This window comes from Alligator mississippiensis, chromosome 1 (genome assembly GCF_030867095.1).
Source record: "Alligator mississippiensis isolate rAllMis1 chromosome 1, rAllMis1, whole genome shotgun sequence".
NCBI classification, from domain to species: Eukaryota; Metazoa; Chordata; order Crocodylia; family Alligatoridae; genus Alligator; species Alligator mississippiensis.
This window is the reverse complement of record NC_081824.1, coordinates 289,557,826-289,580,403: the sequence shown is the minus strand read 5'-3', so window position 1 is coordinate 289,580,403 and position 22,578 is coordinate 289,557,826. Positions and strand designations below refer to the sequence as shown.

Sequence of the window (22,578 nt, the reverse complement as noted above, 5' to 3'; positions counted from 1 at the left end):
CTATGGCTCTGCAGGCTGCGTTTGGCCTGCTGGCCAGAGATTGAGCACCCCTGTATTAATCTATGTCACTTTCTTTTCCTTGTACTTACAACAAAGAAGCAAAGAAATAGATATTTAAATTTTAATGCCTTCCTAACAGCAATTTTCATGCTTTCACACAAGTTATGTTTTACACAATAGATGTATGGAGGTTGTTGCATCACCTGCCTTAGGAACTTATTTATGACTTTACATTTGCGTGTGTATGAGATGGAAGGCTGGATGTGAAGATGGTGGGTGACCTGGAGGGAGAGCAAGCAGGAAGGGGCAACAGAAGAGTTGTTCTCATATTTTCTGAGAAATCGGGGCAGTCGACTAGTTACCTCAGGTGCCTGTACAAGAATGCACAGGGCCTGGGAAACCAGCAGGAAGAATTTGAAATCCTTGAACAATCACAGAACTATGACATGATTGGAATAACAGAGACTTGGTGTGAGCTTGTATGACTGGAGCACTGTTGTGGATGGGTACAAACTGTTCAGGAAGGACAGGCAGGGGAGAAGAGGAGGGGTAGTTGCACTTTATGTAAAAAAAAGCCATATGTTTGCTCAGAAACTGGAGATAGGCCTGTTGAAAGTCTCTGGGTTAGGACCAGAGGAGAGAGCAACAAGGGTGATGTAATGGTGGGGGTCTGCTATAGGCTACCAGACTAGGAGGAAGTGGTGGATGAGGCTTTCTTTAAGCAGCTAGTGAAAGTGTCCGTATTACAGGCTTGGTTTTGATGGGGGACTTCAATCACTCTGATATCTGCTGGGAGCACAATACAGCAGTGCAGGCAATCCAGGACATTTTTGGACAGTGTTGGGGACAACTTCCTGGTGCAGGTGTTGGAGAGGCCAATGATGGGCTGTGTTCTTTGTGACTTGCTGCTCACAAATAGGAAAGAATTGGTGGCGAATGTAGCAGTAGATGGCAATTTGTGTAGCAGTGACCACAAGATGATTGAGTTCAGGATTCTGAGGAAAGGCAGGATGGAGAGCAGCAGACTAAGGACCCTGGACTTCAGAAAAGCAGACTCCAACTCACTCAGGAAACGGATGGGCACGATCCCTTGGGAAGCCAGTCTGACGGGGAGAGGAGTCCAGGAGAGCTGGCTGTGCTTTAAAGAAGCCTTAATGAGAGTGCAGGAACAAACCATCCTGATGTGCAGGAAGACTAGCAACTCTGGCAGAAGACCAGTTCGGCTTAGCGGGAACTCTTCAGTAATCTAAATTCCAAAAAGGAAGTTTATAACAAGTGGAAAGTTGGACAAACGACTAGGGAGGAGTATAAGAATATTGTTTGGGCATGCAGGGATGAAGGCAGTTGGAGTTGCAACTAGATGAAGGCCAAAGTGCAGTTGGAGTTGCAGCTAGCAAGGGATGTGAAGGGTAACAAGAAGGGTTTTTATAAGTATGTCAGTACCAAGAGGAAGAACAGGGAAAGTGCAGGTTCCTTATTGAATGGGGGAGGTAGCCTAGTAACAGAGGATGCAGAAAAGACTGAATTGCTCAATGCCTTTTTCACCCTGGTCTTCACAGGAAAGGTCAGCTCCCGGACTACTGCACCAGACAGCACAGTTTGGGGAAGAGGTGAACAGCCAACAGTGACAAAAGAACAGGTTAGGGACTATTTAGAGAAGCTGGATGTGTACAAGTCTGGATGGGATGCAACCAAGGGTGCTGAGGGAGTTGGCTGAAGTGATTTTAGAGCCACTGACCATCATGTTTGAAAACTCATGGTGATCAGGAGAGGTCCCGGATGATTGGAAAAGGGCAAACACAGTGCCCATATTTAAGAAAGGGGAAAAAGGAGGATCCAGGGAAATATAGACTGGTCAGCCTCACCTGGGAAAATCATGGAGCAAGTCCTCAAAGAATCCATTTCTAAGCATTTGGAGGAAACGAAGGTGATTAGGAACAGATAGCATGGATTCACCAAGGGCAAGTCATGCCTGACCAACCTGATTGCCTTCTGTGATGAGATGACTGGTTTTGTGGATGTGAGACCGGTGGATGTGGTATACTTTGATTTTCTTAAGGCTTTTGATATGGTCTCCAACAACATTCTCGCAGGCAAGCTAAGGAAGTACAGGCTGGATGAACAGACTGCAAGGTAAATAGAAAACTAGTTGGAAGAGTACTGGGCTCAGAGGCTAGTAATCGATAGCTTGATGTCTAGGTGGCAGCTGGTATCAAGTGGAGTGCCCCAGGGGTCAGTCTGGGGGCTGGTTTTGTTCAGTGTCTTCATCAACGACCTGGAAGGTGGCATAGAGTGTACACTCTGGAAGTTTGCAGAAAACACCGAGCTGGGGTGAGTAATAGATACGCTGGAGGGTAGGGCTGGGATTCAGAGTGACCTAGACAAATTGGAGAATTGGACCAAAAGAAATCTCATGAGGTTCAACAAGGACAAGTGCAAAGTCCTGCTCTTAGGATGGAACAACCCCATGCACTAGTACAAGCTGGGGGCTGACTAGCTGGGCAGCAGCTCTGCAGAAAAGGACCTGGGGGTTGCAGTGGACAATAAGCTGAATATGAGTCAACGGTGTGCCCTTGTTGCCAGGAAGGCTAACGGCAAACTGGGATGCATTGGTAGGTGTGTTGCCAGTAGGACAAGGGAAGTGATTATTCCCCTCTATTCTGCACTGGTGAGGCCACATCTGGAGTCCTGGGTTCAGTTTTAGGCCGCCTGCTAAAGAAAGGATGTGGACAAATTGGAGAGAGTCCAGCAGAGGGTAGCAAAAATGGTTTGGGGGCTGTGACTTTTGAGGAGAGGCTGAGGGAACTGGGCTTCTTTAGTTTAGAGAAGATAAGACTGAGAGGGGATTTATTAACAGCCTTTAACTACTTGAAATGGGGTTCGAAACAGGATGGAGCTACATAGTTCTCAGTGGTGGCAGATGACAGAACAAAGAGCAATGTTCGCATGTTGCAACAAGGGATGTTTAGGTAAGATATTAGAAAGAATTTTCTCACTAGGAGGGTAGTAAAACACTGGAACAGGATACCCAGAGAGGTTGTAGACTCTCCAACCTTGAAGGATTTTAAGACCCGGCTAGACCAAGCTTTGGCTGGAATGATTTAGTTGAGGATGGTCCTGCTTTGAGCAGGACCTTGGACTAGATGGCCTCCTTCCAACCCTAATTTTCTGTGATTCTATTATAGGATTTTAAAGATAGTAGCATCTGTTTCTGTGGGTGGATGAATTTGGATAGGGTCATAACCAGAAATGGAAGGAAAATTCACGAGCAGAAGAGATCAGTGCGTTGTGTGGGATTCGGATGCAAACAGTGTTTGAATATACATGGCATTTTGTTGCCTTGTAGAGTTATGTGAAATAAGATTAAATCAGGTGACTTGTTTGGGGTTGTGTTTTTCCTTTTTCAGTGCTTTAAAATGTAACTGTAAGGGCTAAGTGATACTCAATGTTATGAGTTGAAACCTGCTTTTAAAAAGAGCTCTTTAATGTTATATTTCAAATATATATATATTTTTAATGTGAACCAGGCAGACAAGGTTCTTTGGGTAAATCTGATATCTTTTATTAGACCAACTAAAATAGCTGAAAAAATGTGAACCAGTGCTCACAGTGAATCCCCATTTTGACCTGTATACATTGCTATCTATCTAGGTTATATGCTTCTCAGGGCAGGAATCTTGTGATATTAGTCTTACAAAAGTTTAGCATTGTATAAATTAATTGCACAAGAAAATCTGTTTCCTGTCCCTTCCCCTTTGACTTTCTAGTGAGGGTAATGTACAACCTGAAAAATAAATTAATATCGCATATATCTGTAACAACTAGTTTGCAAGTCCCTCTGTTTAGAATAGGTTACTGTCTCCAGACTATAACAGGGATTCGAGATTTATGAAAAAGCATTAGTTCTTTGGAAAACAAACTGGAGAGTTCTTTTGAACTGGGGCTGTCATATTTTCCCTCAAGCTCTGAGAGATATTATCCCAGAAAAGAAGGGGTTCCTAAAATTACACACACAAAATTGATTGAATGAAACTCAGTCTCTCTACATCAACCTCTAAAAGTGTTTATGAACCTAATACGAAGGGTGGGGTGGAGGTAGACTGAGCGATATGATGTTTATAAACCAAATTAAATAAAACTTGAAATGTTTAAGTTTTCTCAACCTGTCCTTTGTGTATATGCCCTCTCTTTTCTTTCTCTCCTCATTTTAAAGGATTTTCAGTACTTATGTTCTTTTTTTTTGGATCTGGTCAGAGAAAAATTAAGCAGCAGCATAGTTTTGGGGTAGAGAGTAGATTAAAATAAGTAAATGCCTCTTTAATTGTCTCTAGCCAAATGTAAGTCTATTTGTATTTTGAAAATACTGGAGTGAATGAATTGTCTAGGGTTTTCATGTTAGAAGGGAAGCAGTTGCTCTTTAAACTATGGTTTTTGGCCTACTTGGCAGCATAACAATTTAGGATTGCAGATGCATATGTTCCTATTTGAATCCACTTGGTGGCAGTTTAATCCTTTATTCTAACACAGATAAGAATTGGGCAGATTTATTTTTTTATTGGGATACAGCAGAGCATTTTAATAACCTAGTGAGGTCAAATGTCAGGAACCTAAGATGAGGGGGAACCCAAATTTGTCTTGCTTTCTAGTTCTCTTCTATTGTGTTTTTGTAAAGAAATCTCTAATTAATTAACAAACTACAAATTGTTATATGTAACTCTGTATAGCTATAAGAAAAATAATTTGAGAAATCACTGCTATTATTTTCCAGACAACAAGTGAAAACCATTCACTTTATCAAGTTCCACTTGTGCAAATTTTTGCTTGTGTCAGCTGTGACTTGGCTTCGACCTTTAGCGCTTACTTCCAGGAAGCAACTCCTGAGGTTATTGAAAATCTACCGGTGAACCTGATTTCTGAATGGAAGGAATTCTTTTCTGAAGGCATTCACAACTTGCTTTTACCTTTATTGGTAAAAGTCACAGGTAAGTAAATGGCAAAAGTCAGGGTGGGTAGTAGCTTGATATGAAAAATGACCCATTAAAGCAATCTAAAATAGCATGTTGGGCATCCATCTTTTGATTTTATGCACACACTGTACTGTTTGTCATTTACTAAAACCCTTGGTTTGATTCTTGTAAATGCATTATATGCTCAGTAATGAAAAAAACACCTAATGGATGCATGATGACAGAATTCTCAGTCTTTAATATTAGATAGTTTTTATATGTGGGAGTTCGTATACCTGAATTATCTGTGATTAAGTTTGCTAACAACCATAACAAATGACTAAAAATGTAACTACTGTTTTTCTTCATTATGAACAGGAGAAAACAAACTTGCATCTGAAAAATCCTTTCAGAACTCCATACTGATGTCCTTGGGTGAAGCTCTGACATATATTTCAAAGGATCAGTTGTTGAGCCACAAACTGCCAGCCAAATTTGTTGCTGGCCAGAAAACTAACCTCCCAGACAAACTCCAGACTTTGCTAAACACGTTATCTCCATTACTCCTCTTCCAAGCTAGGCCTGTACAAGTTGCTGTCTACCATATGTTATATAAGTAAGGAATCAATCAATGGGTTTTGTCATGTGTTTTAAAACTGTAAAATATTTACATTTGGATACAACGAAGACTAGCAAAATAATTCTTCATTTGGGGAAAAATACTAACTGGTAATTTATGTGCATGTAGTGAACTCTGATACGTATTTAACCAGTGTAAATATAGAATAAATCTATAAATTTAAACTCTTACGGTAACCTATAAGAACACGTAACTACTATAGAACATGAAAACCTAATTAGGTTTTCAGACAGAATTTTACTCATACTTAATAAAACACCAATATTCAGATAATATAAGGTTGCTCAAGTCTTACATTTTAGATTCTGTTTTGAATCACATTTGAGACACAAAATCTGTAGTAATTTCATGCTTTACTTCTGCTGACGGTAAATTTTTACTGGATAGTTTGAAACTAATCTCTGCCTCAGGTATTTGTCTTGGTATAGTGGGGAAAATGCTTAAGATTCTTTAGAGCAATCTGGAAAAAATTCACATCAAAATAATAATGCACTGAAATTTGAAATATGGTACATAACTGACTTACGTGTACCTCTGAAAAGGGAATGTAACCTGAATCAAATGCTCCATGGGAGCCCTTGCTTCCTTTTGAGAGGACCACTTAGAGAGGCTTGTGAAATACAGAAGTAGGACTTCTGACTAAAAAAATACACATAATAATATAGATGTAGTTCAGAAAAATATATATATTGCTTCAAGAGCACAGACCAACTGCAGAATTTTCCTCAACCTGATGAAGGGTATTTATACCCAAAAGCTTGCAAAGAATTTTTCCAACTATTTGGGTTGGTCTAATAAAAGGTATGTTTTATCCAAAGAACCTGATCTGCCTGTTTGCATGCGCACACACACACATTTATATATATTAATATATATATAATTATATATATTTATGTGTATACATGCACATTAATATATATTTTACTTAAAAGTCTATATAGTTTATACAAGATTGTGCCCTTTGCCATCTGAAATTTAGGCAGCCAGTTTTGAAAATGGGAACACACATCTTGTATGTACTGTTATCTTTGATAAATAAGTTAGTAGGTTATTGTTTATTAGAATATCTATCTTCATAGAAGTGAGAGAGAAATGTGAACACAACAAAAAATGAAATCTAATTCTTTATTTCTACTCAGGTTAATGCCTGAGTTGCCAACATTTGATGATGAAGATCTCAAATCATATGGTGAGGAAGAGGAAGAATCAACTTTGTAAGTTTTTTTTTCCTTCTTATTTTTACTTGTGTTCTGTTATCTGTGGTGACATTGCACGACTTGAGTAGAGATCAGTTGTATAGCAGAGGCAATCATTTTTGTTAGCATTGGTATTAAAGGGAAACTCATGGTTGTGACTAACCAGGGCAGAAGCCATGTAAATATACAGTAGAACTGCTTAACGTTCTCTGTTTGCATTGGTATTGAGATCATATGTTTCAACTTATTTAGTACTGAAGTATTGCCACCAGAACTGGCTCTTATAAGCTCCGAGGAAGGAGAGAAGAGATCCATGACTGCACCTGTTAAAAACTCTTAATCATACCAAACCAACCAAAAAGCAAAGATAGTGTCTCTAATATAAAATCAATCAACTAAAGAATAAGTTATTGCTGTCAAGCCTCAGAGGTCAGAGTTTTTCTTTCCTTGTGTAATTCATTTTATGTAGTTCACCTGCCTGTGATTTGTGATATTCTATCACTAATTCGTATGCTTGTCAAACAGCCACAAGAGAGAGGGATGCTTAGCCCCCCCACCCCCTTACTCTTGAAACACTGAACTGTAAAACCATGAATTTGGCATGGGGACTCAGGGTTAGGAGTATGTCAGTAGGCTTACCTCCATCTAAGTCATCCCAGCCAAGTGTTTATTTAACCTGCTCTTAAAAACTCTCAGTGACGGGGATTCCACAGCCTTTGTGTAATCTGCTCCAGTGCTTGACCACCGTCATAGTTAGAAAGGTCTTCCTAATGTCCAAGTCAAAATTTCCTTGAGGTAATTTTAAGACAGTTACTGTTTGTCTTGTCTGTCTTAGACGCAGCGAATAGTCTAAACTCTATAAACAGTCACATGTGATGATCAGAAAAAACCCCAAAATTACTTCTGATATTTGAGAACAAATACTACATGAGCTATGACGATGAAGCAGGGGTGGGCAATTATTTGGGCTGTGGGTTCACTTAGGGAGTTATGCTGAGCTGTCATGGACCAGGTGAGCACCCCCCACTCCTTCCCTGCCTGCAGCAGCTCACCCAAACTCGCTGAGTGGCTCTGCCCTGGGGCCCCACCCTGCACTGCCACACCCCAGTGATCCCGGGGTCTTTATGGACACTGGACCAGGACCTGCACAGGCAGGGCATGTTTGGCCAGGTGGATAGAATGGGGCTGTAGCAGGCAAGGAGCAGTTTCTGGGAACGGGATGGGCAGGTGGGGCCATGGCTGGGGCCAGGTTCACAGACCAGAATCATGAGACAGTGACATTGTGGGGACAGGGCCTGTGGCAGGGCCACAATCTGCTCCTAGCATGCCCCTGCCTGCAGAATAGGTGCCTGTTGCAGGGATTTGCAGGCAGTAGATCATGGCTCTGCCCCTGCCCTGGCCCCAACCCTGTGCTGTCACTGCCCTGTGATCCCGGCCTCAGTTCTGCCCACCCGGACCACTCCCAGATGCCGCTTCCCGCCTACCCGCAGCCTCATTCCAGTCGCCTAGCCACATGCCCTGCTCTCATGGGTCCTGAACTAGTCTCCGTGGAAAACCCAGACTGCTCCATCCAGCACCCCTAGCACACGGGCCAGGGCTGGATCTGGCAGCAGCAGCAGCTGGAAAGAGCTTTTACTTTTGGAACAAAGAGCATATACTTTTACTCTGGAAAGAGCATATACTTTTGAAACATTTCTTTTGAGATGGGGAAAGGAAGGGCTGTCCTATCTGCCCTTTGTCTCCAATGAATTAATCTTTTTTTAATTGTCAGTGATTTTCCAGTAGTCTCAGTCTCCCATGCAGCCTGAAGTCTACCTTTGCAGTTCTTGATGAACCCACATTCTTCTGCTCACCATCCAAGCAAACGCTTAGCAAACAGCCCGCTGTCAAATTATGAATGTTTTCTAAAGTCCAAGAAATAAGGAGTAAAGCATTAGGAAAAAACAAATGTTTCCAGCCCTCAAGAAGTGTAGGTAGTTGCCTTAGCACATTTTCTGCGTGTCTAACACCAGGATATAAAATGATGAGAAAATAATGCTTTTAGTAAAAGTCAGTAAGATATCTAAGATATCTATAATAGTGACAGCTGAACAGAAAGCTCCAGCTTTAAATCATTGTTTATAAAAAAGAAGGAATTTAATATCTGGGGTCCCAGCTGTGCAGATCGGTACAGTTTCAAGGGTTAGGGTTCTCATATATTGTGTTTCCTTTTTTAATGCATTCATCTACAAAATGAAATAAAAACCAAGGTTCATTAAAATTTGGCTTGGAATTTTAAAAGGCTGCTTTGTTATTTGAAACATCAGATATAGTTAACTACAGCAGAGAAGCTACAAAACTTGATTAGGGCATTTTTTCCAATCTCATGTGGGAAATGGTCTATTTTACATGGCATTTCAGAAAACAGCTTCAACAGCAGTAAGGTAAGTATTAATTTCTGTCTTGCTAGTGTGAGTGGATTTGCTTTCTTTTGTGTTTATCTGTTGCCTTCAAAGTATGGGTGCTGCCTGAAACCAGTAACAATAAATTAAAACAACTCCAGGCCAGAATCATCCTTTCAAATCTCCACAATGGCATTCAATTTCTTTGTTGAGCTCTTTCTGGAAGCAGCCCAGGGAATGTCTGCCTATTCAAGGGGACACCGCTGTTAAAGCTGAGAGTCCTGCTGTGCAGATTTGAAAAGTGAATTTTACTGTCATAAGTACATCAGCTTTCTGATGGACTAACATGCTTTGTGCTGAGGGGAGGCTAAGCAGACTAGGAAACAAGAAATCAGTTTTAATTAAGTTTTGTTTGGTCTCTCATCACCGTGCCAAATGTCATTGTTCTTTAGATCACCACCTGCAGCTCTTATGTCTGTTCTTGCCACTCAAGAGCTCTTACTAGAAAGCATTCTAGAAAGTGTTCCAGTTGGAGAGTTTGCTGTGGTTCAACCACTGAGTGATGAGTTCTGCCTTGTTTTAGGATATCTTTTCACATGGAAATTAGTATTAACTTTTTTCAAGGCAGCTTCTTCCCAGGTATGTATTTTACTGTTTCTTCTTCTTCTAGGGGGTTTCTCCACACCCTGATTTGGCTTAGATCAGGTTCCATATGATCCTGATGTTTCCATTTGAATATTTTTCTTCTCTTAAGTATGCTATGGCTTCCAACCTCCAGCTTGCATAAAATTAGGGGTACTCTTATTGGAGCTCTATGTCTCTTAATACCCTGATAGAGATGACTACAGGTGTCTCCACTCCACAGAGGTGCGTGGTCTCACTCTGTGCATCCAGCCCCACTTTTTCAGAAAGCAGAGCGCTAGGTATAGCAATAAAACACACATACTTGATATGACAGTGTGGAAAGCTACTAAAAGACTATTGAGTAATGCTGCTTAAAAAGTTAAAAATATAATAATAATAGTTTTTAAATAACTTGACCACTAAACTTTTGACCAGTTCATTGGAGTCAGAACACTTTTCCTGATAGCTTGTATGTTCTGCCACACTAAATCATTCTTTGCGAATCATGTAGATATCTTTCTTAGGTACTTCCAGGGCACCCATGGCTTAATATCTTAGTATCTCACCCTCATTTATGTATGTATCTTTGCAGCATCCTGTGAGTATGTTAGAACTTCCCTAAGAGATGGGGAAGTCCTATGTGCATTTCTCAGGTTGAGAAATGAGGCACAGAGAGGCTAACAGTCAAATTTTTGAAGGTGTTTAGGTGTCTAACTCGAGTTGATTTTCAGTGGAAGTCAAACACCTAAATACTCTTTTATAAATATGGACTGAAGTAACTTACCAAGGTCACATAGGAAGTCTGTGTGGGATGGCATATTTAATCAGTCTCCTAAGTACTTGGCAGATCCCTAACAAATGGACCATACATCTTCTGTTCTTAAACACTCCTAACTTTCTTAAACCTAGCTACTTTATATTATGGTTCATGTTTACTTCCCTTCTTTCTCTCATCAGCTGCGAGCTCTCTATTCACAATACCTTCGAAGAACTAAGAGTCTGAATAAACTGCTTTATCACCTGTTCAGGCTTATGCCAGAAAACCCAGTCTTTTCAGGCCCAGCTTCAGAGGTTCCAAATAAGGAAACTAAAACTTTTTTTACAGAAGACGTTCATTTGGATGTCAAAGGTTAGTAAAATATGTATTTGATGTTTGTTCAAAGAGAGCAACTTCAGTCTTGGTAAGGTCAAAATATGATTCTTTGTGAACGAAAATAAAGATAACTCTTTGCCAGAATTTCTCCATCTTTAACTTCAGCATCATTGGATTGAGTTATTACTAGAAAAAAACTGATGGGAAAATCCTTAACACCAGTTTATCTTTGTAAATAATGGTGCCATGTGTCTGCACATATTCAGGATTTAGACAGTGTAGGCACACTTCTTAAGAAGGTGCTTTTTAGGTAGCTTATACCCAATGGTTAGGCTGTTTAAAAGAAAAAAAGACTGTGGAAATAACCTCAAAATATTTGCATTTCATATTTACATTCACTTATCTGCAGTGTTTGGCTTGTAGTCAAAACATTGGAACATTACGTTAGCATATGAAAATTGGAGAGTTAAATTGATGAAAATTGAAGTAGATAAATGTACAAAAAACTAAATTCAGAGTTTAAAATTATTTTGTCTAACTGTGTAAAGGGATATTAGTAACATAAAAATACATTTTCAAAATGATATTTAAAGTGATAATATTTATTATTGAGCATGGGGGAGATGGTGCACCCCCCTGCTTATCCGCCATTCTGGCCACTTGCACCCTGTCCCCCTTCCTCCACATTCATCTCCGGCCTCAGCCCTAGCTGCTCAGAGCTGCTGCCTCTGCTTGGGCTGTGACCAGAGCTGGAGCTGGGGCCATTGACTGTCCTGGAAGGGGGGCAGAAAGTGGGGGGGGACACAGGCACAGGTACAGAGGAGGCAAAAGGTGGGGGGGCAGGCAGCAGTAGAGACAGGCACAGGCAAAGGGCTACATTTTTTTTCCTGGTTTCTATTTTTATAACGGGATTCGATATTCCTGGAAGAGCCCTCAGAGTGCTAGAACCAAAGGAAAAATCTTCTTTGCAAGCTTTTGGGTACAAACAACCTTCTTCAGGCTAAGTATTGCAGATTTCCTCAGCCTGAAGAAGGGTGTTTGTACCCATAAACTTGCAAAGATAATTTTTTAGGGGAGCACTGATACTGATAGCCAATTTTTAAGGAGGCATATCGGCTGATACCAATCTGGTTTCTGATACCAGCCCAGCAGTTTGAAGAGCAGTATCCAGCTGGTAAGCCTGTTATGGTAGAAGGGGTGGGAGAAGAGAAAGTTCAGGGGGGGGGGATCGATGCTCCTGTGGTGTGGGAGGGAGTGGGGTTGGGGCTGGGGCAGGCACTTCCCAGCCAGAGTGGGGCGGGGCGCAGGACAGAGCTGCAAATGGCTCTTCCAGGGGGCGTGGCTCCTGCTGCTGGATGCACCCTAGGAAGGCATGGGGGGTTTGTGTACCCCAGATCTGCGTGAGGTAGGGTGGCTGCTGCTGCGGGCTGGGACTGCACTGGCCTCTTCCTGGCAGGGGCTGGACCAGGCTGTGCTCGGGGCAGGCAGCAGCGGTGCTGGGAGTGGGGCTACAGGTGGGGGGGGCTGCAGCCACCCCAAAATTCACTGTAGCCCCCCCAACCCCACTGCCCTGAGCACAGCATGACCCAGCCCCTGCTGGGAAGAGCCCCACGCAGCCCCAACCCGCCCTGCCCCATGCAAATCAGGGGGCACTCCCTCCCCATGCCCTCCTGGACAAGTGGTGGGAGCTGCTGGACCCCTCCCCCATGCTCCCTGGACAAGCCACGGATCCATCCCACACCCACCCTGCTCCAACTGGGCAGTGCTTGCCCCAGCCCCGCTCCCTCCTTCATGGTGAGGGCTTTGATCTGCCCACCTGCTTCCTTCTCTTCCCTTCCGCTTCCGCTTCCCCTTTCCCTTCCATCACACCAGACTTACCAGTTGCAGGCAGCTCTCTAAGCTGCTGGGCTGTGCTCCTCACAGCCTACGTGCTGCACTGTGGCTGCGTGCGTGCATGCACAGGCTGTTATCAGCCCAATTATCGGCCATAACAGGCCAATTTCCGATAGTCAATTTTCTTTATATCAGACTGATGTATCGGTGCACCTCTAGAATTTTTCCAACTATTTTAGTTGATCTAATAAAAGATATCAGATTTACCCAGAGAATCTTGTCTGCCTATGTCCTTAGACCAACAAGGCTACAACCTACACTACCGCAGAACCAAAGAAGGAATTTGGTCTTTTCAATAATACATTTGAATTAAAATGCACTGGCAATACTTAGCCAATAGTCTGACTAACATCCGTCTCTAACTACATTCTGCTTATGTCAAACAATAGACCAGTCAATAGAATCAGTGTAGTTTTACATTTAATATTCTGCTGCAAACCAACTCTTACTGCATTGAAAGTTGTGGCATTAGTTTAACATACTATCTAATCGATGCTGTGTTTGAGTTTTTTTTAAATATGCAAATATTTCCTGCAAGTGCGTACCCAGCAAATTTTTGCTAACAGTGTTTATAGTGGTCACATTTTTGCTTTATACATAAGAATCTTTTCTCAAATAACTTTTTATACCAAATTCATCACTGACTGCAAGCTCTCTGAAGGCTTATAGTCGAGTAAATCACACTGGTGATCAACTCAAGCTTGTTTTATTTGTTCTTGCAACTTCTCTGTTTCCTTCCACTGTGGTGCAGTTTTTTTAGTTAACATTTGCATCTTGCCTGAATTTTTTTTTTTCCCCCCCTGCTGATTTTCAGTCAAATTCTCTGTCAACTTTGTATAAAGTGTGTGGCAAAAACCTTGACATCTTCAATAAAGCAGAGCATATAGGTTCTGTCTAAAAATCTGCACCTACCTGTAGTAGCTTTTTTAGTCTTTTCAGCCTTATCCTGCAGCTGATCAAGAGTTGTAGTTTACTTCAAAATATTTCTGTAGAATCCTAAGACAAAACTAGGGTTAAATATATAATGAAATAATCCACTTATCTTTTGAAATCACTTGCTGAACTTGGAGCAGCTTCAGAAGGGCTTTTAAATGCATCCCTTAAACATAAGTATATTCAGTCATTTTGAAAGTCATGAAGGGGAGATAAATGGTATGTGATCTTGAGCAGGCTTATTACTATTACAAACTTTATTGGAGGATTTCACAGAATACTGCTTTTTTTGGTGTGTGAACGCCTTCCATGTTTGGCAGTATTACTTGATCATTTGAATGTATAATTTGTATATTCAGGTTGTCAAATGATTTCACCCTTAACATTGCAACATATAGCTGGCTATGTCCAAACACAAGCTCTGGTATGTAAACATCTATCAAGTGTTTGACCTTAGCCAAGCTGCTCTGATAAGAAATTGCCTCTTGCATATCTTAAACGCTGTCTGATGGATATAATGTGACTCCTGGCAAAAGAATGCATGTTCCAGTAGCCTTTCATGTTATCCCTTCTAATTCCATAGTGTTGTAGTCTTTTTAACTTAAGTCACACGTGTCAGTTTTCAGATTCATATTTTGCAACAGAATCCCACTTTACATGTAGGGAGGCAAACGACTTAATGACAAACTGTTGAGCAACTTAGAAACCCAGCCCCCTTGTTAACATGTTTACTATTTATGCTCAAGTATGTTCATTCTTCTCCAGTAATTCTGGCAATTATGCCCTCATTTATAGCATTATCATTGTTTTTTATAGCATTTATAGTGCTCACTTTGGGGCAAAACTCACAGAATTTGTATTGCAGTGAATGGCATCCTCTAAAAGGCACTGCCATAGACCCACTTGGTTAAGCTGCCTTTTAAAACACAGCTTTCTGGCACTCTGATAAGATCAGAGCAATCTCCATAGATAGGCAACAACCTGTGAAGTGGTTGTCAGTTTTCTTGATAGTGTCTTGCACACCACTGATGTCAGATACAGTGATGTTCAACATAGGCTGAAGCATGGATCTTGGAGAAACTGGTGATTTCTGGAAAGAATGTCATTGGACAATTGTTATATCCACTAAAAGTGTATTAATAGTACCCTTATGTCTTACCTGCATCTTCTGTTCGCCTTTTATTTGCACAATATGGTTCATTATGCATCCAGCTATTTTCTTCATTTTCATAATATTCAGCAACAGCTTGTCTGTTTTGCTGACTTTCATGGGAACCTGTTTAGCATTTCCCATCCGCATGATGGTGAACATTCTGCTGGCATATTTTCTGGTTTTGGTTTTTCTCTTTTAGTATTTTATGCAAGAATAAAGATAGTATGTATTCAAAATGTTAGTATGTAGTAACTTAAGTAGTTACTACTTACAGTTTAGAAATGGTGATGCACCAATATATTGGTCCGTATCATATCAGCACTGATGAAAGGAAAATTGACATTATCGGCAGTCAGCTTTTTTTGGCCAATTTGGCTGATAATGTTACTGATAAATGTGTGTAGCTGCAGCATGCGTGTGGTCAGGAATGCAGCCGGGTGAGGGAGGGAGTGGAGCTGGGGCAGCCAGGATGGTGCAGGGTGGAGCTGTGGGCAGCTCATTGGGGGTGCGGGGGGGAGTGGCTTCTGCCACTGATGCATCCAGGGGGAAGTATAGAGGGCACTACCCCCCCCGCCCCCCGATCTGTGCATGAGGTGAGGGTGGGCTGGGGCTGCACTCTGGGTGAGTGGGGGCAGGGTGGGCAGTGGTGGTGCTGGGAGGGGTGAACATGGGGGGGGTAATGGGGAATTTGGGGTGGCCATAGCCCCCCCTCCCAGCACTGCTGCAAACCCACCTTGTCCCCACCTGCCCCAAGCCCAGCTCTGGCCCAGCCTCTGCTGGGAAGAGGCTGGGAGGCCCCTGGCCCTGAGCACACAGTGGGCAGCCCACCCTCACCCTGCACACAAATCTAGGGGGCACGTGTCCTCCATGCTTCCCCCAGGGGTGCATGCAGAGGCAGGACCCACCCCTCCCCCTTGCTCTCCCCTGGCTGGGCAGTGCCTGCCCTTGTCCCAGTCCTAGCTCTACTCCCTCCCTCACCTAATGTAGCTAATATGGGGACAGCTCTACGGGAAGCTATCCTTTGTTATCTATATGATATTTAACAAAATGTGTTATTTTCCTCCCTCTCCTCCCCCGCCCTCTGCAGCAACAGGAGTACTGTCATCTCAGATTCCACATTTGGCCTGCTCTGTATATCACATAACACTGAAGGACTTGCCTGCTATGGTTAGACTTTGGTGGAACAGCTGCGAGAAACGTGTCTTCAATGTTGTAGACAAATTTACAAGCAAATACGTCAGCAATGTGCTTTCTTTACAAGAAATATCTTCTGTGCAGAGCAGCACGCAGTTATTTAATGGCATGACGGTTAGTAATGCCTTTGTCTCCTGGAAGTGTTATTTTCTTTATAGATTATGACTAAGATCCTGGTTTTCTCCAATCAAAAAAAAATCCTGTTTTCAGGTTAAAAAATAACTCAAATCCACACTTTTCTGTGAACAAAATGAAACACCACTACATATTTATCTGTGTGTGTGTGTGTATTTATCTATTTATCTTATGTATTACTGGTGTTTCATTTTGATCATGGACAAAAAGTGGATTTTGGGTTCCTTTTTTTAACCTGAAAATTTCGGGGGGGGATCAGAGAAAAGCAGGATCCCTGATTATGATTGCTGATACAGAAACTAAATTATATCAATGTTGTTGTTTCTAAACTAGCTACTCACTGCAAACGGAAGCTGTGTGCTATCATTTAGATGAGAATTATTGTTACCATCAGAGGAATCGAGTTATCTCAGGATAGTGTTTTATTGCTGTTGTGACTGGGCTGAAATCCTGACTACTAATGTCAAGAGTTTTGCCATTGATTTAATAGTATCCAGGATTTCACCCTAGGTCCTCATAAAGAGATGTCAGAAGACTTGATGTTGATTTCCAAAACTAGACTGTAATCCTGACAGCTCTTAAGAGGACTTCATTTCTATTACCCACATAATCAGTGATACTCTGATTTGATATTGGTGTGGCATATTATTTGTTTTACAGTGACGCACATCTTATACTCTGAAACTGTTAGTTCAAACATAGCTATCAATCAGAAATTATTTTCAGAAGTTGTAGTTCTTGTGGGATATCCTGTGCCATTATGAACACACTAACTCCTGTCTGGTGTAACTTTTTAAACTACATCAGTGATTGATGGCAGGCTTCCAGTCTGATTGATTGGCTCATGCTGCTACTGTTTAGTTTGGCAAGACCACATATGGACTTTTCCCTCTGTAATTAAAAGATTTCCTAATTCTTTATTTTGCTGGTTCAAGTGTATAGGATAATAAAAAGTAAACAGTGGATGTAACATGTAAAAAAAAAAAAAAAAAAAAAAAAATTTGAGATGGTAAGTGTATACTTAACATTGGTAAAATCTCTTGAATGAAAATCTCCTGGTGAATAATGTTTTAATTTCCAGATGCGTAATAGACAAAACCTGTCAAGTGTCTTGTGCTTGCATCCTACCCTGAATTTCATTATTATGCAAACCATACAGGTCTCATTTAGGTCAAAATTGGGGTTGTGTGGAAAATGAAAAATGCATTTCATGAAGTATTTTGAGGCTCAGAAATTATTTTACAAAACTGCCATGATTTTATATGATCTTAATTTTTCTACAGGTAAAAGCTCGGTCTGCCACACGAGAAGTCATTGCTACCTATTCAGTTGATGATATATTTATTGAGTTGATAATACAGCTTCCACCAAATTACCCACTGGGCTCAATAACAGTTGAGAGTGGAAAGAGGGTTGGTGTGGCTGTTCAGCAGTGGCGAAACTGGATGCTACAATTAAGCACATACCTCACTCACCAGGTAAATATTTGTGCAAAGCCCTTGGTTTTGAAAACTTCGGACAGAGTGACACCAAAAAGTGGAAAAACCTTAGTAGTGTAATAATAGAATATATTGATGCCTAGCCTGCAGTTACTACCATTGTCATCAACAGATGTCAGAAAGGTCTGCAAAGGTGGTCTGTGTTACTGACTGTTTTTAAAGGTGGGGAAGCTGAAACGCCTAGTAAAATTTATAAGCCTCAGGTCACCAAGAGTCAGGTATTTGTAGCTGGAAGCAGTACCTAGGGTCTTACCATACCAGTATTCTCCCCATTAGACCACAGTACTTGGCCTATAGTGTAGAACAAGAACTCCTGAATAGTGCTGTATTAGAGACTTAAGGATATTCTATAAATTTGACATGGTTGTTACAAAAGTCACTTAACACTTGTGGTTATAAGTAACAGAACGGTGAATTCAAGTCACAGCTTTATATGTGCTCTTTAAATGGAAACAGATGTTCTTAGCAAGGATCTATTGAAGCTGTAGAATATATGGACTAAGCTTGATAGTAGGTCAATAAGTTATATGCATATAAAATTGTACATGTTTATTCCATCTTCATAAAAGATGTGTCACTTTAAATTTATAAATGTTTCAGGGTAAGGTCCACATTTGTACAGGGCTTCGTATAATGCGGCCCTAATCAGAAATGGCCTCAACCAGGTGCTGTGACAACAGAAATAAAAGGATGTTCTAAATCATTACTGGAATTGATTACTGTTGTAACTTTCTCTCTGATAGAATGGAAGCATCATGGAAGGTTTGGCTTTGTGGAAGAACAATGTGGACAAACGTTTTGAGGGCGTTGAAGACTGCATGATCTGTTTTTCAGTTATTCATGGTTCCAACTATTCTCTTCCCAAAAAAGCCTGCAGAACATGCAAGAAAAAATTCCATTCGGCCTGTTTGGTAAGTGACTATTATTGACCTTGTGTAAAAGAGTAAATTTTTTGCTTAATCATAGAACCTGTTTGAGACTGAAGTATGTAAATCGTAAGATTGAAAACACAGTAACCATAAATGACAGTACAGGTTGATGTCCAAATACAAGGGGAAATTACTACTGTTTCAAAGATGATAGCTCTTATGTTGGTTCTCTGATTTCTTAAAATGAGGCTGCATAATAGAACTTTGGGTGGTGGTTTTAAGGAACAATGGCTTTTTTTTATGAATTTCACTTTACCATTTTTAGTTCTTGAAAAATAAGTTGCTTTTGCAGTGTTTGAGCAAATCTTTACTAGGTACAGTTGGTGTTTGATAGCTCACCAATGAATACTGCTATATTACACTAAACGTAACATTTTACAAGTAGGAAACAGAACCCATTGAAGTTCAATGCATTGTTTAAATTGACCATGTTAATGTTTTAATTGTTCCTATTTCTGTTGCAGTACAAATGGTTCACATCTAGCAACAAATCCACCTGCCCGCTTTGTCGAGAGACCTTTTTTTGAATTGCAGCGCTGTCTTCAGTGGTTGACCAAAGTAGTAAATGAGAAGGCAGTTCGATCAAGAACTGTATGTTGAAGGAAGCAAACAAGCTTTTTGAAAATACTCTCTTAAATTGTTTGGCGAATAGAATGATCCACATTTACCTCTGGACTGTTTTTGTAAAGGAACTGAAAATACTCCTTAGATTGTAAAACATAAGACTAATTTATTTTAACTTATATATTTTTAAAAGGTTAAAATATGCAAAAAAATACATATCTGACTTGAACACTAAGGATTGTGCTGAAGTGCTATTCAGCTGTAGCTTAGTTAAATCTACAGTTTTAAGAACAATCTTACATACTGGTATGCTCTTAAGTAAGCTGGTGCCTCTTAATTTACAAGTTACCTTATTCTTAAATAGTGTGGCAATCTGAATTTTTGGTAGCAGTAAAATTCATTTTATAAATGCAACTCATGACTGTGTGGGTGCAGCTGCTGCTACATTACAGTGAAAGTATGGGATAAAAACATCATTGATGATTTCATGGTAAAGCATGATCTGAAACGCAGTGTAATCTAACCCCTCTATAAATTTCCCTTTGAAAGAATATTTTGACTTTTGGTAGTTGTTGATGTCTCAAAAAGGGGAAAGGAAGCCAAGTTTACTAGGAAAAGTCCATAAAGAACCCCAACATGACTATTGCATTTTAGTGGACTGGCAACTGTGGGGTTTTTTGTGTTGTTTTTTTTTCAAGTGAAGAGGAAGGATGCCTGCCAACTGTTGTGCTCTCATTTGCAGATTGCTTTGTCGATACCTGGTAAAGTCACTTACTGTTGATGAAGTATTATTATCTACTGACATTCTCCAATAATTACAAGAATTAGTTTTGTAACTAAATTTAATAAATTTATCAAATTTAAAAAACTGTCCACATTTCACAATTTCTTTCACTCATGAGTTGGTTAGCTACATCATGCATTTTAACCTTGAAGTTATGCTGCTTGTGCTCACTTTCCAAAGTCACACCAGTTAAAGGGAAAAGATCTATCAGTCTTTCTAAGCTATGGGGGGGGACTGTCTTTGTTCAATGAGTTTTATGAAATGAAAGGCCTGAATTTAATCTGACTAGTGCCTGATGTACCCAAATATTGACATGCCTTGAAAAGGCCTCATTTTCAGAGGATAGGGTACTCTGCATTTTTTCTGAAAGTCGGATCCTTTTAAGGTGTCAAGTGGAGTACCCATGATCACTTTCAGCTCTGAAAAATTTAGGCTTGTGTACCTTGGAGAAGCAAGAGGACCAGCGTTGTGAGCAATAGGCAGCAAGTGGAGAACTTTTTCTTATCTCATACTGAAAAGAGAAAAGCTAGTAAACTACAACTTCTGTTAAATTACCCATTTTTAAAAAAAATCTTAGGGTTAAGAATTTGTAACCCTGCATCTAATAAATTTTGAGAGCCTTCTCATTTTGTTATAGCAATTTGTTAAACTAGTCATTTATTACTCCAGCTTGTTTCTGATAACAGACTGAAGTCCATTATAAAACAGCTGGAGATCACCATTTTATTCCGTCTCTGGGCATGTCTACACAAGATGCTATGTCACTGTAGTGATGAGCTGTCACTACAGCGATGTAGCACTGGCAGGCACTAATTATGATGCTACCACTACTGTGCAGTAGCAAAGAGCTCAAGGAGGGTCAAAAATGACCCGCGTTCAGCTGGGACATAGTCATTTAGCAAGTACTAAATGTGTAGTACCACTATAGATGTGTTGCCCATCTTGCGAATCTTCTACCATTCTGCTTTGAATGACTGGCTAAAGGATGGAAACCTGGCCTATAGCAGTGGGTTCATTTCAAATATTTGGATATGGCCCCTCTTCTTCCTAGCCCAAAAGCAGACTAATTGAAGATCACAGTATAAATTTTACTGTCTTGGTCTTCTAATCAATGCAACCTGTACCTCAAGAGTAACATCCTCTCCCAATTGAAATTGGTAGCAAACCCCCCCACCCCCAAAAAAACCCAAAACACTGAGTTTAACAAGGCCAGGGTTTCACATCATATACTAGCTTGTAGGTAGCTAGAGTAATTCATAATTTCATGTTTTACTACATATTTTATATTCAGAAAACTTGAAGATAAATCTAACTAGTTGCATTACCACTCCTAGTCCTATTACATAAAATAGCACTTAAGTTTAGGAATTCTAATTCCATTTCATCAAAATAGCTTAGGGTATGAGAACAGTCTTGGCTTCATGTTGAACTTGGTCAATTACTGCTGTAACAATATGTTAGAGCACTGAGATTATGTTGCTGTTAAGCATCTGACCAACAGCCACCTGTCCTTTTGATGTGAAATGGCTAGCTGAAAGCAGTACAGATTTAAGGGTTGGTTTGTTGTTTTTTTTTAGCTTCAAAGATAAACCAGCCCTCCCTGATAACCAAGTTGAAGTTCTGTTCTACACCAGTGTATATTATAATTTTATGATAGGTATTCATGGTTAGTGAAAAGCCAGATTCTGCAAAGAAAAAAAACCACAAAACCCTCACATGAAAGAGACCCTTTAGACTACAACTTGGTCCTGATAAGCTGCAGGAACTTAACAGTCCCTGATGAATTTTGGTAGCAAGAGAATCTTGGCATTTTTTCTATGGTTTGCTAAGCAAGGAAATACAGAAGTTATACCTGCTGCTAAGCACAGCATTGCAATTACTTATGACGTAGCAGGTCAAACATATTTGGTTTATACATGCTGCCTTCAAGTAGTGGCCAGCTTTCTGTTAGGTAGAAAACAGATGGTAGTGAAACTGCTTTCATCAGTTTTGCTGCAAATGGGCATTAACTATCGATTTCCACAGCCCAACTTCTCCCACAGGTTTGAGAAGCATTCCTAGGGCAGTTGAGTGGTGGCAGCTGATGGCCATGCCTTTTCTCTAGTTGGCCACCTAATTTCCTGTCTAACCACAATTTACCAGTAGCTCATTTTGCTCCTCATGGGTGTTTTTGCCAAGATTTTTTTTTTTCTTTCTAGTGGTAGTGAGCAATCTCCTTTCTTCCTCCTCCCCCACCTCCAGATCAGGTATTAAAAGGAATGTTGGTTTCAACCAGTTCTAGAGAGCCATCCTGCCATGATGCTTCTGCTTCTCAGACATGGCAGATTGTCCCCCATAGGCTGAGCTAGATAAATCTAAAGGAGAAATTCCCAGTTTGAGGCAGCATGTGCAGACTTCACATAAGAAGAATTCTACTTTGCCTGTTCTGTGCCAGGAAACAGGGATCAATGTCAGATAGACATGTTGACACCCTTACCTCACAGATGAAGCTATCCTGTCTACAGTCTGGTTTTGCAAGAACCACACTGTCCTATTTGGACAACATTAATACAAGGGAAAACAAAGGACCTTTGTGGCTTCTGATCTAGCCTCAGAAAAAGTCTTTGTGGCAGAT

General features: G+C 40.6%; 1 protein-coding gene across 1 annotated transcript in view; it reads left to right on the top strand.

Annotated features, from left to right (window-relative positions):
• LTN1 (listerin E3 ubiquitin protein ligase 1) overlaps positions 1-20,048 on the top strand; it is a 49,681-nt gene extending 29,633 nt beyond the window's left edge. The window contains exons 22-30 of the mRNA XM_006267160.4: positions 4,769-4,982; positions 5,325-5,562; positions 6,726-6,800; positions 9,616-9,802; positions 10,745-10,916; positions 15,947-16,167; positions 17,472-17,666; positions 18,431-18,598; positions 19,081-20,048. Of these exons, the coding sequence (XP_006267222.2) occupies positions 4,769-4,982; positions 5,325-5,562; positions 6,726-6,800; positions 9,616-9,802; positions 10,745-10,916; positions 15,947-16,167; positions 17,472-17,666; positions 18,431-18,598; positions 19,081-19,143 (1,533 nt within the window). The 3' untranslated portion in view covers positions 19,144-20,048. The remainder of the gene's footprint in view (positions 1-4,768; positions 4,983-5,324; positions 5,563-6,725; positions 6,801-9,615; positions 9,803-10,744; positions 10,917-15,946; positions 16,168-17,471; positions 17,667-18,430; positions 18,599-19,080) is intronic.
• The last annotated feature ends 2,530 nt before the right edge of the window (positions 20,049-22,578 follow it).